Source organism: Myotis myotis, unplaced genomic scaffold, assembly GCF_014108235.1.
Source record: "Myotis myotis isolate mMyoMyo1 unplaced genomic scaffold, mMyoMyo1.p scaffold_m19_p_6, whole genome shotgun sequence".
In the NCBI taxonomy this organism is placed as follows: Eukaryota; Metazoa; Chordata; class Mammalia; order Chiroptera; family Vespertilionidae; genus Myotis; species Myotis myotis.
Window position 1 is genome coordinate 84,940,004 of NW_023416368.1, and position 12,662 is coordinate 84,952,665.

The following is a 12,662-nucleotide window of genomic DNA, read 5'->3' on the forward strand; positions in this document are numbered from 1 at the left end:
CTGGCTGGCTTTCTAGGTTTGGAGGGATGGTGCATGTCAGGTGCTCATTGGCCTCTGGCACAGCAGGTGCCCAGTATCTCTGTATTATACCAATGCATGAATGAATGGATGAATGAATGAGAGGCTGGGAAGGCCCAGGGTTGGAGGTCCTGGGGCCCTTTGGAGGCTCTGCCAGGCCCTGCAGAATGTCCCACCATGACGCCAGCACCCTCCGTGCCTCCCAGGAAACATGTTCCCTACCATTGGTGATGTCCACCTCGCGCCCTTCACGGATGAACAGCTCTACATGGAGCAGTTCACTAAGGCCAACTTCTGGTGAGTGCCCTGCGTGTCCTGCCTTCTCAGGGATGGCCCTGCCTCTTTTTTTCCTTATTCTCAGTAGGACCTGAAAGACTTGGGCTGGACGAGGGCCAGCTGGGAGCAGACAGGCTACCCACCTGCCTCTCTGCTGCTGGTGACCTTACTGTGGGGGTTGGGGCTTTCTGCAGGTACCAGCCATCTTTCCATGGAGTGGACCTGTCAGCCCTCCGAGGTGCCGCTGTGGATGAGTATTTCCGGCAGCCTGTAGTGGTGAGTGGGGCACCCAAGGTGCTATCACAGTTAGCACTGGGCATGGCACTTCTCTGGGGGGCTGGAGGGGGCGGGTCCTGTCAGGCCTTGTGCAAGCTGCAGCCCTAGGGACACCACTTTCTCTCTGAGCTCTCCCTTCTGCCCCTGAACAGAGTTCTCTCACAGTTGTGTTGGGAATAAAGTGGCAATGCATATAGAGCACTTAGCACACAGTAAGCATGCAGTACACGTGAACTGTTATTAGATGAATTGATCCTTGGTGAACTGATTTTATTTGACTGATTTTAATTATTGAAGTGATTATATAGACCCAGGGTACACAAATCAAGAAAGTATAAAAGTGAAAACCCTCCCTGCTCCTGTCCCCAGACACAGTTCTCCTTCCAATAGGCAAACAATATATCATGTATATCTTTTGAGAAGTTTTATACCTAAATGTACATATACAAATGTGTATATATACCTTTTTTCTCAAATTATATATAGCATATTCAACATACCATTCTGTCTTTCTCTGTGGTCAGAGAACATGCACTGTATGATTTTAGTCCTTTGAAATTGAGAGTTGCTTTATGCCCATTATGAAGTTTCTTTTGGCTTATGTTCTATGTGTACTTGTTGAATACAGAGGTATGTTACTTTCAGGTCCCATTTGTTAATCATGTTGGTGAAATCACTATCTCTGTTATTACTGATTGAAGATATAATTATCCATTTAGTTCTGATACTTTCTGCTTTATATTTTCGGATACTACGTTATTTTGTGCGTACAGGTTTAGGATTATTATATATTCCCGTTGGATCAGTCCTTTTATTATAAAAAGTGTCTCTACTGCCAGTGGTATTTCTTGCCATATGCCTTTTTATTTCTGATGGCAGTTTAGCTACTTTGGTTTTATATTGGTTAATCTTTGTACAATATATGTTTCTCCATCCTACTTTCAACCTTTTTGTTTCCTTATCACTTGAGGTTTGTCTCATGTAAGTAGCATGTATTTGGGTTTTTGTTTTTTAACAAGGTTAATGTTTTCTGTCTTAAGTGAATAGCCCATTTGCATCAAATGTAATTGCTGCTTTTTATGGATATAAGTCTTTCATTTTACTATTTTTCTATTTCTCCTGTTATTTCTTTTTAACTCTTTGCTTGCCTTCTTTTAATACATTATAATTTTCCTTCTTGATGTCTTTCACTAGTTTTGAGAGACTCTTGAGCAGTATCTCTTTAAATACTTCCTCCGCACCATTTTCTTTCTCCCGGGGTTCTGGTTGCATGGACATTACACCTTTCACCAAGTCTCAAGTGGTTCTTATATTCTTTTCTATATTTCCGTATTTTATTCCTCAGTTGCTTCATTTTTTTTTTTTTTAATATATTTTATTGATTTTTTTACAGAGAGGAAGGGAGAGGGATAGAGAGTTAGAAACATGGATGAGAGAGAAACATCGACCAGCCGCCTCCTGCACACCCCCCACTGGGGATGTGCCCGCAACCGAGGTACATGCCCTTGACCGGAATCGAACCTGGGACCCTTCAGTCCGCAAGCCGGGGCTCTATCCACTGAGCCAAACCGGTTTGGCCAGTTGCTTCATTTTCATATTTTCTACTGATTTATTTTCCAGTTCCAATTCTTTGTTATGTCTAATCTGATTTTTAAATTCTTATTTTTTATCTTTTTTTTTTATTATTGATTTTAGAGAGGAAGAGGGAGAAGAGAGAATTTCATTTCTCTGTGAAATTCTCCATATTTTCACCTTCCTTCTTGAACATATTAATTATAAGTCTTTGATCACTTTTAGTATTTGGATAAGTGGTGTGTTTTTGTTGTTTATTCTCTTGGTATTTGGTTCTCATCCTTTGGTCCTGTCTCTTGGTTCCTGGTTATCAAATGCCAAAATGCAAAATTGTAGAGAGTCTGGATGATGTTTTTTCTTTCAAGGACTTGTTTTTTCAGACAAGATCACTTGGTCCTGTCATGCATTTGAGTGAGATACTTCATGGCTACTTTTCAGTCTCTGTTGGTATATTTCCTGGGCATTAAATCTCAAACATTTTAATCTTAGGTTCCCTTTACATTCTTAAAAATGGAGAACTCCAAAGAACTTTTGTTAATGTGTGTTATATCTATTGATATACTGTCTGTGTCTATTGATATTAAAAACTAAGCCTGGCCAGTGTGGTTCAGTGGTTGAGTGTCTACCTATGAACTAGGACAGCGGTCGCCAACCAGTGGTGGTCCGTGAGGTCCGAAAGTTTGGCGACTGCTGAACTAGGAGGTCTCGCTTGATTCCTGATCAGGGCACATGCTCAGGTTGTGGTCTTGATCTCTAGTGGGAGGCATGCAGGAGGTGGCCAATCAGTGATTCTCATCAATGTTTCTATCTTTCTGTCCCTCTCCTTTCCTCTCTGAAATCAATAAATAAACATTAAAACACACACACACACACACACACACACACACACACACACAGAAAAACAAAACCTAAGCCCAAGAAATATAAAAATATTTATTAACTCATTTAAAAAAAAAACAACAGTAGTGAAACCATTGTCTATTAACATAAATAGCATTTTTAAGAACAAAAACTGTTGTCCAAAACTTTTCAGTGAGGATACTGGCATTTTAAATTTGGATTCCTCTGTTGTGATATCACGGTGAGTTAAATGAATTTGGGCAGAAAACATCTGAGTCTTGTTGTGAAAATAGTTTTGACCTTGGGTGCTTTGGAAGGAACCACACTTTGAGAACTGCTGCTGCTTTAGGGTGTAGCCTGCAGTGGTTTAAGTGGGCCCTGGTTCTAACCTCCTAGCACTAATACAGTGCTGAACCTTTCCTTAGCTTTTTAGTGCCTTCTGCTTGGTCTCTTGTCCTCTAACCCCACCCTACACACAGCTCAGGAATTGGCAAATGCCACGAAGTGAAATCACATGCAGCACATGCACCTTGTATTTCCACATTTCCTTTAGCACAGTGATTCTCAACCTCAGCTGCACATTAGAATCACTTGGGAATCTTTTTAAAATCCTGATTTCTGGGCCTCATCCTCCGGAAATTCTGTTTCTTCGTTACTAATGTTGTGGCCTCACCCATAACAAACAGACTTTCTGGAGGATGAGGCCCAGAAATCAGGATTTTAAAAAGATTCCCAGGTGATTCTAATGCACAGCCGAGGTTGAGAACCACTGCTTTAGCATCTTGGCTCCTTGTGTCCCAACTGCCTTGGTAACCCCGAGCCCCCCTTTCGCTTTCCCAACCCAGGGAAGCCGCTGAAAGGTCCCATATCGAGGGGGAAAGGCACAGGAAAAAACACCTCCCTTCTTTCTAGGATCTTGGCCCTCAAAGCCTTGGCTGCTGCTATTGCTTTCTGGTGCTTTCAAGCAACTGGGTTTTTTTCCTTTGTATTTTATTCGGCTCATATAATTCTTGGCAAGAATGTAAGTCTGATAGAAAATCTGCATTGTAGCTGTGATTGGACATCAGCACACAGTCCTCTGACTTGCTTATCTCAGAGATCTTTCCCCGTATGTTCATAAAGAGCCTCTTTGTTTTTTTTTTCACATACAGCCTTTTATGGATGGGCCACCAATTTAATTAGATGTTTTCCGTGTGTCACTACTATAGACAGTCTGTAACTAGATGTGTGAATTTGTATGTGTGCACATCTATCTGTAGGTTGAACTCCTGGGAGTGGAATCTTTAATGCATATGAACACTTGTTATTTTGAGAGCTGTCATCTAATCGTCCTCCATGGTGTGGTAAAAGTTCATCCTCCTCCAGCATGTCTGACAAGGGCTAACTGGTTTGACCGGAATGGCCTGGAGGCCATGGCCAGACTCAGGGAGAAGAGCAGGGCTCTCCCTTGCCTTGCTGGCCCCTGAGCTCGAAGCCAGGTCACCCTTGTGGTCTTTCCCAGGACACATTTGACATCCGGATCCTGATGGCCAAGTCTGTCAAGTACACGGTGAACTTCTTAGAAGCCAAAGAAGGGGATTTGCACAGGTACCAGCCCTCACGCCCCTCGTCCTGGGCCACTGCTGGCTCTTGCAGGCATTCTACTGCCCCAGGGCAGGCAAGTGGGCCAAGGTAGGGCAGGCAAGTGGGCCAAGGTCTGGGACTCTGCACCTGACCACCCCTCTTCTCTCCTACCACCCTCCGTTCAGCTTCCCCAGTAATCACTGCCCTTTGCTTTCCAGGATAGAAATCCCATTCAAATTTCACATGCTGCATTCCGGGCTGGTTCACGGTCTGGCTTTCTGGTTTGACGTCGCATTCATTGGCTCCATGTGAGTTCAACGGAGCAGAGCATGCTGTCCCCAGCCCCTGGGACCTCTCTACAGTTGTGAACCCCAGGCCTGGCTGGTTTGGATGCTGACTGGGGGCTGGGAGGGCAGGACAACCCTCCAGGTTCTCCTGTCCCTCCCAAAAGACAGTGAGAGCTTGCCCTGGGCCAGAGACTGTTGTGAAAAGGGAGAGTGTCCACCTGTTTTGAGTGACTGTCCTTCACAGGACCTGGTCAGTCTTTGGCATGTATGTCAGGGTGAAAGAGCACCCCGTGACTGTGGTCTCCTTGTATGTGTGTGTGGGCACATGACTGGGACTACCTGGGTGGTCATCCTGTCTCAGCTCCAGGGCTCCCGAAGACCTATCAGAGGGCAGACACCTGGGGAGAGCTCCTGGTGCACAGGGAGGGTCACCTGGGTGTGAGCATGCTGACTGCTGGGCCAAGTTCATGCCTGTCCCTTCTTGGCAGAATGACTGTGTGGTTGTCCACGGCCCCGACGGAGCCCCTGACCCACTGGTACCAGGTCCGGTGCCTGTTCCAGTCACCACTGTTTGCCAAGGCTGGGGACACGCTCTCAGGGACATGTCTGCTTATTGCCAACAAAAGGTGCAAGCTGCCACCCTGGGCTGGGGGAGGAAGGGGTTCATCCACCCAGCCAGCTCATGGCCTTCAACCCCTGCCCTCTCTACAGACAGAGCTATGACATCAGTATTGTGGCCCAGGTAGACCAGACGGGCTCCAAATCCAGTAACCTCCTGGATCTGAAAAACCCCTTCTTCAGGTGAGATGGGCCCTCGGCCTCCATCAGGGGGAGGGGGCTTCTCCTGGCCTGCAGCCCCTTGGCCCTGCCCATGCGTCCATCTCTGCTGCAGATACACAGGCACGACACCCTCACCCCCACCTGGCTCCCACTACACATCCCCTTCAGAGAACATGTGGAACACAGGCAGCACCTACAACCTCAGCAGTGGGATGACCGTGACTGGTGAGCAGGTCCCTCTTTGGGGGTATGTGTGGAGGAGCCACTTCCTGGTCACACCTACTAGCACTCCCTGGGTAAAGCTGGCAGTTCTGGCCCCTGGAACCCCGAACAGGACACTGTCCCCACCCCTGACATCTCCCTCTCTGGACACAGGGATGCCAACTGCCTACGACCTGAGCAGTGTTATCTCTGGCGGCTCCAGTGTGGGCCACAACAATCTGATTCCTTTAGGTGAGTGTCCCTGGGTCTGGGGAGTGGGGGGAGGGTTTGCTGCCCAGGATGGCCCATGTGCTTGGGCCTTCTGTATCACCTTTTCCTCTTCCTGGGGCTCCTGGCTGAGGTCCTCATTCCTTTCTGCCTCGCTCTGCCACTGCTGCACTCCCCCTCCCTGCACCCTGGTGACAGTGTGAGTGGGAGTGCCTACCTCAGGCAGAACATGGGCCTGAGCTGGCTGGGGGCGGTGACGCCGTCTCCCTTCCTTCCTCCCTCTGCTGCGCAGCCAACACGGGGATTGTCAATCACACCCACTCCCGGATGGGCTCCATAATGAGCACAGGGATTGTCCAAGGTAATGGAGGGGGAGGGTCACCTGGGTGTGAGCATGCTGACTGCTGGGCCACCCACTGGCCCTCTCGCCTGCTCTCTCTCTCCCTGTGACTCTGCTGTGGGGCTGGGCAGGCGAGGGGCAGGGCTGTCTCTCAGTGCCCGTGTCCTGCTCCACAGGGTCCTCCGGCACCCAAGGCGGCAGTGGCGGAGGCTCCAGCGCCCACTATGCAGTCAACAGCCAGTTCACCATGGGCGGCCCTGCCATCTCCATGGCCTCACCCATGTCCATCCCAACCAACACCATGCACTACGGGAGCTAGGCCCCTCCAGTGGGGAATGGACTGACAGCACCAGGAAACCAAATGAAGACCCTGCCCACCCATCCCTCTGCCCGGGCGGCTTTCACCCTGTACTGGAGAAGCCCAAACACCAGTCACAGTCCTCTTTGCTATGGGAACTTGGACACTTTTTTACACAACATTGCTGCCGCCGCTCCCACCCCACCATCCACCACATCTTGGCTCTGAGCGCGTGTCGCTGCCATATTTTACACAAGATCATGTTGTGGGAGCCCTGTTCCCCCCTCCTGCCCTCTCCATCCTGACCTGGACTTAACATCTAATGGAACAGGCGTGTCCAGGCCTGACAGCTGCAGGCCCTGCTGGCAGGTGGCAGGGAGCAACTAGCCCCGCCCAGTTCCCTGGCGCCTGCCCTCCCTTGCCTATCTCCAGTGGGAAGGCAGTCCTAGCTAGATGGGGCCTCCCCTTCAACTACCAGGCGTTGGTCACAATGGGCGTGACATGCTGCTTTTTTTAATTTTATTTTTTTACAAAAAGAACCAGTGTCAATCCACAGACCCTCTGAAAAAACCAGGCCGGCCGGGCCGAGCCAGCAGCCCCTTTCCCCAGCTCAGAGGCTCGGTGGTGAGGGGTGGCCCTGCCAGGTCTTCAGGACAAGGTGGGGCCAGGCTTGTGTAGCCCCACAGGCCCCTCTCACAAAAGGGTTCACCTCACACTTGAATGTACAACCCACCCACCCCAGCTGTTGGGAAGGCCCTCCGTCCAGCCCCTGCCTCTTGCTGCTGTCCTGTCCCTGAGCCTGTCTGGGTCCCCCTGCCAAGAGCTAGAATAGGAGGCCTGTGGGCCTGGAGGGGAGGAGGGTCCCTGTCAGCCACTGGGGCAGACACAGAGAAACCTCAAGGACATGTCATGGAAGGCGTCCTTTCTCCTTGTAGCTGACATTAGGCCTGTGTATTTCCCTCCGTATTTGTAGATGCTCCAGTCCCTACTATGATGATGGCATTTTGGTCCCTTCTCAGTCTGGGAAGGGGCCTTGCAGGGATATTTCCCTCAAAAAAAAAAAAAAAACACAACAACAAAATAAACAAGGAAATGTGTTTCAGCACAGGCAATTTTCTTCTACTTCTGCTCCCCCCATTTCTAACACCCCCAAACTTGGATGTGGTGGAGCCAAGGGTGGGGCATAGCTGAGGCTGGAGTGACCCTTTGCTTTCCTGCTGGTCCCTCAGGGGAAGAAGGCCCAGCAGGTGGCCCGTGGGGCAACTGCTGCACTGGGAGCTCCTAGTTCAGCCACCCGTCTCCCACCTTTATATAAATTCTCTGAATCACCTTTGCATAGAAAATAAAAGTGTTTGCTTTGTAAGAAAAGTCTGGAAAGTAGCAGAGTGATCTTGAAATGTCAAGGGAACCTTCACTCATCATCTTGGGGGCAGGGCAGGCAGTGTCCCTCCTGTTAGACCTGAAAGAGAAACTCTGCCAGTGGCTCTTGCGGGGCAGAGGATGGAAGCCCTTTAGCCACAGTTGGAAACAATTCCTTACCTGTAGCCTCAGGCCTTCGGTTATCATAGGCCTTGGCGGGGTGGGTGTCAGGACTACGTTTGGGTGCAGAGATGTGTCCTGGTGTGCAGGTGCCATGTGTTCCAGAGGCAGTGGCTGGAAAAAGTAAAACTGAACCCAGACCCCTGATGTTAGCATCAGGGCCAGCAAGCTGACCCCCAACCCTGAAGTCCAACTGACCACCCCAGACCCATACCTTACAACCCATGGCCAGGAGGGCGTGGAGTAGTACGACAGCAGATAGCAGCATGGAGGCCACCAATCTGGTGTCCTCGCGGACAATGGGCCAGAGGGTGAACACCAGGCCAGCAGCTGACAGGGCCAGAGCCAATGCCCCAAAGAGCCACTGTAGCCATGGGACAGGGATCAGCCACAGGACCTGGGGACAACATGGGCAGGTAGCTACCAGGTTTCTCCATGGCACACGCCATCCCCCACCCCCTGGGGCCTTACTCACCACAGTGGGAATGAAGATGAAGAGGGAGTAGCCATAGAAGCACACAGTCTCCAGGAATGTGTAAGGCCCCATGCGCTCCCGGACGCCCTTGCGCCACTGCAAGAAGGCCCACAGTGCGAGTGGCACCAGCCAGGCATAGCAGTAGATGGTGATGCCAGCCACCGTCACTGGGGGGCAAGGTAGGCAGTCACCTCTGGGGCCCCATGGCACCCCTAGCCCCACCAGGTGCTGGGCCTTGCCTGCTTTGCTTACCCTTGTGGAACTGGGGGCTGTAGTGGATGGAAGGGTCCCTCCTCTGGGCCAGCACCACTGTCAGGTTCCCAGTGACGGCCAGGACAAAGGCCAGTGTGGCGCAGATCCAGAAGGGGCCTGCGGGTGGAGTGGGTCGGGCCCAGTCACAGAGCTTCCAGGACAGGTGACTTGTCTTGTTTTGTCCCAGTCTTTCCGGGCTCTGGGCTACCTCCACACCCACCACTCCCCTGACCTGACTTACACCACCCATTTGACAACCTGGTGGTCGAATCCAGTGCTGGCTCAGTCCTCATCTTTCTTGGCCTTTCAACAGCCTTTGATGCAGCTGACCCCCTCCCTCTGGGAAGAGTCCACACTCTGGCTTCAGAGTCTCATGTCACTGGCAATTCCTTAACTTATTTCACTCCCTGACCTCTAATGGGGAGCTGGCTGGGCCCAGTCCTTGCCCCCCCTGTCTATGTTCACTCCTTGCATGATCTTGTCCAACCTCAGGGTTTTGTGCTCCCTCCAGGTCAACAACTCCCAAATGTCTCAGGGCTGGGCCTCTGCCCTTAACCTCAGGCTGCTATTCAATGTTTTCACGTGTGCACCTCCCTTTCCACCCACCACACTCTCTTCCCTCAAACCCGCCCAGCATTTCCTACTGATAAAGAGCAACCTCACGCTTGGCATAGTCCAGGCAAAAACCTTGGCACCCTCCTTGGCGCCTCTCTTCCCACCCTGTATCTAGTGGGTCAACAAATTCTGTCAGTCCTGCCCTTCAAGACATGGGCCCGAGTCCAACCACTCGTCTCTCTCCCTGGGGCCAGTCCCCACACCCACACCCACACCAGCTCCTCCTCCTCCCTCCCCCAAGATCTGGACCACAGCAGTTGTCCTTCCCTGGCCTCCTGGCTTCTACCCTCTCACCTGACAGTGGTCAGGGGGCACCTAGGAACACTCAGCTCCCTTACTGAAACAGGAGGTTGTGCGGTCTGTCACCAGGTGCTGGCCTGGCAGGTTCTTCTGCTCCAATGACAATGCTGCCTGAAGTTCGGGTGTTTTTCCACTACAGGGCTTATGCCCCTTCTGGAATGCTTTCCCTGAGTTCTCCCTAGCCCAACCCTGACACCAACAAGGCTCATTCCCTCACCCTCCTCAGAGGGTCCTTCCTGACCAACCCATACAGAACAGCAACTGTCATCCTCTGGAATGACTGCTGCTCTGCAACCTCCGACGTCTGACTCCTTGAACGGTGTGAGTCTCATACTCTCCGCGAGGGGCTCTGCTATAGGATCAGGCACACAGTTCACATTTGCTGAATGAATCAAATGAGCTAAAAGCATAACCTCACTCACCATACAGGTCTGGGCGATTCCGCAGATGGTGCCGCACAAAGCTGTGGCCAGGCCGGGGGAGCAGCGATCCTTTAATCCGGTCCAGAACCTGGGGGCAAGGTGGGACACAGGATGGAAGCCTGCTGGGGCTCCCCACCCACAGAGGAAAGGGGCCAAGCTCCTCCCCTGACCTACTAGGCTCCCCTGCTGCCCTCCCTCCCTCCTCTCCACACAACTTGAAAGGAACCCCACTTTCCTCTGGGATTTTGATGAGCTGTTCCCATGGCCTGGAGCCCCTTCCCCTGACCAGCCCCACTCAATAGACCATGTCCCACCATTCTGAAAGACTTAAGGGCCTCCACCTTCCTCTTTGCAAGGCTGCCGCTCTTGCTGCCTCCCCCAGCCCCCATAAGGATAGACAGGCCCTGGGCCTTCTCCCTCCCGCATCTCTCTCCAATAGGCCCTCTCACCCTGTAGCCCTGGTTTATTATCACCTCTCACCCTGGCATGGGGCCTCTGATCCACCTTCCATGTTGCATATCTGCTCTATACCCTCCACAACTCCCCAGCACCCTTAGGATAAAACCCGAAGTCCTGCACATCCCTCACAGGTCCCTTGTGGTCTGGCTTCTGCCTGTCTGCCTATCCCCCACCTCTCATGCTCCAACCAGGAGTAAGTGACAGGTAGCTTCTGTGCTAGGTCCTGCCTTCTCTCGTTTCTGGTCGTCGTATATGATGCTCCCTGTGCCTGGAACACACTTAGGCATCCTTCCACTCAGCCTGGCTAAGGTTTCCTTCTTCAAGTCTCAGCAAATCCCTTACCACCTCCAGGCGGCCTTTCTCTAACCCACCATAGCAAGTGTGCTTCCTGTGTTCCCCAAAGCCCAGCGCAGCACATCAGAACCCCATGGCCACAGTTACTTCCACCAGCCCCGGGGAAGCCTTTTCCAGTGATGGCGAACCTTTTGCGCTCGGCGTGTCAGCATTTTGAAAAACCCTAACTGAACTCTGGTGCCGTGTCACATACAGAAACTTTTTGATATCTGCAACCATAGTAAAACAAAGACTTATATTTTTGATATTTATTTTATATATTTAAATGCCATTTAACAAAGAAAAATCAAACAAAAAAAAGTTTGCGTGACACCTCTGACACGCGTGTCATAGGTTCGCCATCACTGTCCTTTTCCCATGTGTGTGTCTCCAGCCTGCCCAGAGCCCAGGGCACAGAAAGGGCTGGGCGCAAAGGAGCTGAACCCCAAGCATGACAGCCCCCTCCCACCAGCTTCCCAGACCTGACCTGCGAGGTGTCCACATCGAAGAAGCTCTGATAGTAGCTAAAGGTCCAGAATCCCGGCTGCGGCTGCGGCTCCTGTAGAAGCTGCACAGGGTGGGCTGTCAGTCCTGCCCGCCCCGCCCGGGCCGACCAGGGGCTGGAGGACGGGGCACAGGGACTCCCGGACTCACCGCGGTCTTGTCGCTCTCCACCTCGTCCTCGGCGCCATAGCCACCACCTGAGCCCACGGCCACAGCTACCTGCCCCTCTGGGGTCCGCGGGTCACTTCTGCTGATAGTGGTCACATCTGGGGTCTCGGCCAGAAGATTAGTGGCTTCCTCGAACTCTGTCGGGAATAAGCGTGGGACACAGGCATGTTGGGGCGGGGGAGGGGGGGGGTCACGACAATTTGGTTTGGCCCAAGGGGACCATGACTCTAACCGTAGCCCCCTCGGTGCGCTCCCCAACGCGGGGCCAGGCTTCCTCGATTCGGGAGCGGGAAGGAGCTGAGTTCCCTCACGTCTGACAAGGATGGTAACTGGGGGCTGGTGCCGGGACGGGGTCGGGGCTGGGTAGGACTCCGGCTTGAGGTCGGAGTTCAGGACTGGAGCGGAGTTCGAGTTAGAGCTGAGTCAGTCCCGGCAGCTGACGGCGGCTCGGGTCCGATATGAATTAGGACTTGGATGCGAGGTTCTGGCCAGAGGGCGGAGGAGGTCGGGCCAGATCACAGGCGCACTCACCATGGAAGGCCAGTTCGTCGGCCGCGGCCATGGTTGCTCAGGGGCGTCTCCGCATCCCGCGCTGAAGACAGAGGCCAATCAGGTCTGCACGCAATCACACTCGGCGCCCTCCCGGGGTTTATCCCTCCGCACCCACCGGGCCTGGCGGTAAGCGGTCCCCGCTTGGGCGTGAACTCGCCGACCCTACACACAGGTGCACCCCGCCCTCCTCACCGGACGCCGTCGCAGTCGGCGTGGCCGGGGGTTTCTGCGCCTGCGCGGCCGGCCTACGGGCCCGTCAGTCCCACTCGTCCCAGAGAGCAACATCCGGCGCCGGTCCGTTTTCTATACTCTTCCGATGGGAAACCACTACCGGCAATATTGACGTCTGCGCAGATAAGACTCC

The 12,662-nt window shown here is 52.4% G+C and overlaps 2 protein-coding genes across 6 annotated transcripts in view; one reads left to right on the forward strand and one right to left on the reverse strand.

Annotated features, from left to right (window-relative positions):
- Positions 1–7,747, forward strand: part of CARM1 (coactivator associated arginine methyltransferase 1) — a 48,649-nt gene extending 40,902 nt beyond the window's left edge. Inside the window, exons 7-16 of one of the 4 annotated variants that reach the window (XM_036315036.1) lie at positions 225–315; positions 489–570; positions 4,484–4,569; positions 4,764–4,853; positions 5,321–5,458; positions 5,544–5,633; positions 5,725–5,837; positions 5,988–6,065; positions 6,334–6,402; positions 6,558–7,747. In XM_036315036.1, coding sequence (XP_036170929.1) covers positions 225–315; positions 489–570; positions 4,484–4,569; positions 4,764–4,853; positions 5,321–5,458; positions 5,544–5,633; positions 5,725–5,837; positions 5,988–6,065; positions 6,334–6,402; positions 6,558–6,700 — 980 coding nt within the window. In that variant the 3' untranslated portion in view covers positions 6,701–7,747. Of the gene's footprint in view, positions 1–224; positions 316–488; positions 571–4,483; positions 4,570–4,763; positions 4,854–5,320; positions 5,459–5,543; positions 5,634–5,724; positions 5,838–5,987; positions 6,066–6,239; positions 6,277–6,333; positions 6,403–6,557 lie in introns of those variants that run through there. The other 3 variants (XM_036315038.1, XM_036315040.1, XM_036315037.1) reach the window with 3 other exon arrangements.
- On the reverse strand, positions 7,185–12,629 carry YIPF2 (Yip1 domain family member 2). 2 transcript variants are annotated; one of them, XM_036315042.1, is made up of 10 exons: positions 12,491–12,629; positions 12,278–12,338; positions 11,729–11,883; positions 11,562–11,642; positions 10,283–10,370; positions 8,946–9,062; positions 8,694–8,860; positions 8,433–8,615; positions 8,219–8,347; positions 7,185–8,138 (listed from the first exon to the last, which is right to left on the reverse strand). In XM_036315042.1, the coding sequence occupies exons 2-10, from the start codon at positions 12,306–12,308 to the stop codon at positions 8,133–8,135; spliced, it is 957 nt and encodes a 318-aa protein (XP_036170935.1). In that variant the 5' UTR covers positions 12,309–12,338; positions 12,491–12,629; the 3' UTR covers positions 7,185–8,132. The 2 variants fall into 2 exon arrangements, with proteins under 2 accessions (XP_036170935.1, XP_036170934.1); XM_036315041.1 differs by lacking the exon at positions 12,491–12,629 and having other exon boundaries at positions 12,278–12,468.
- Between the last annotated feature and the right edge of the window lie 33 nt (positions 12,630–12,662).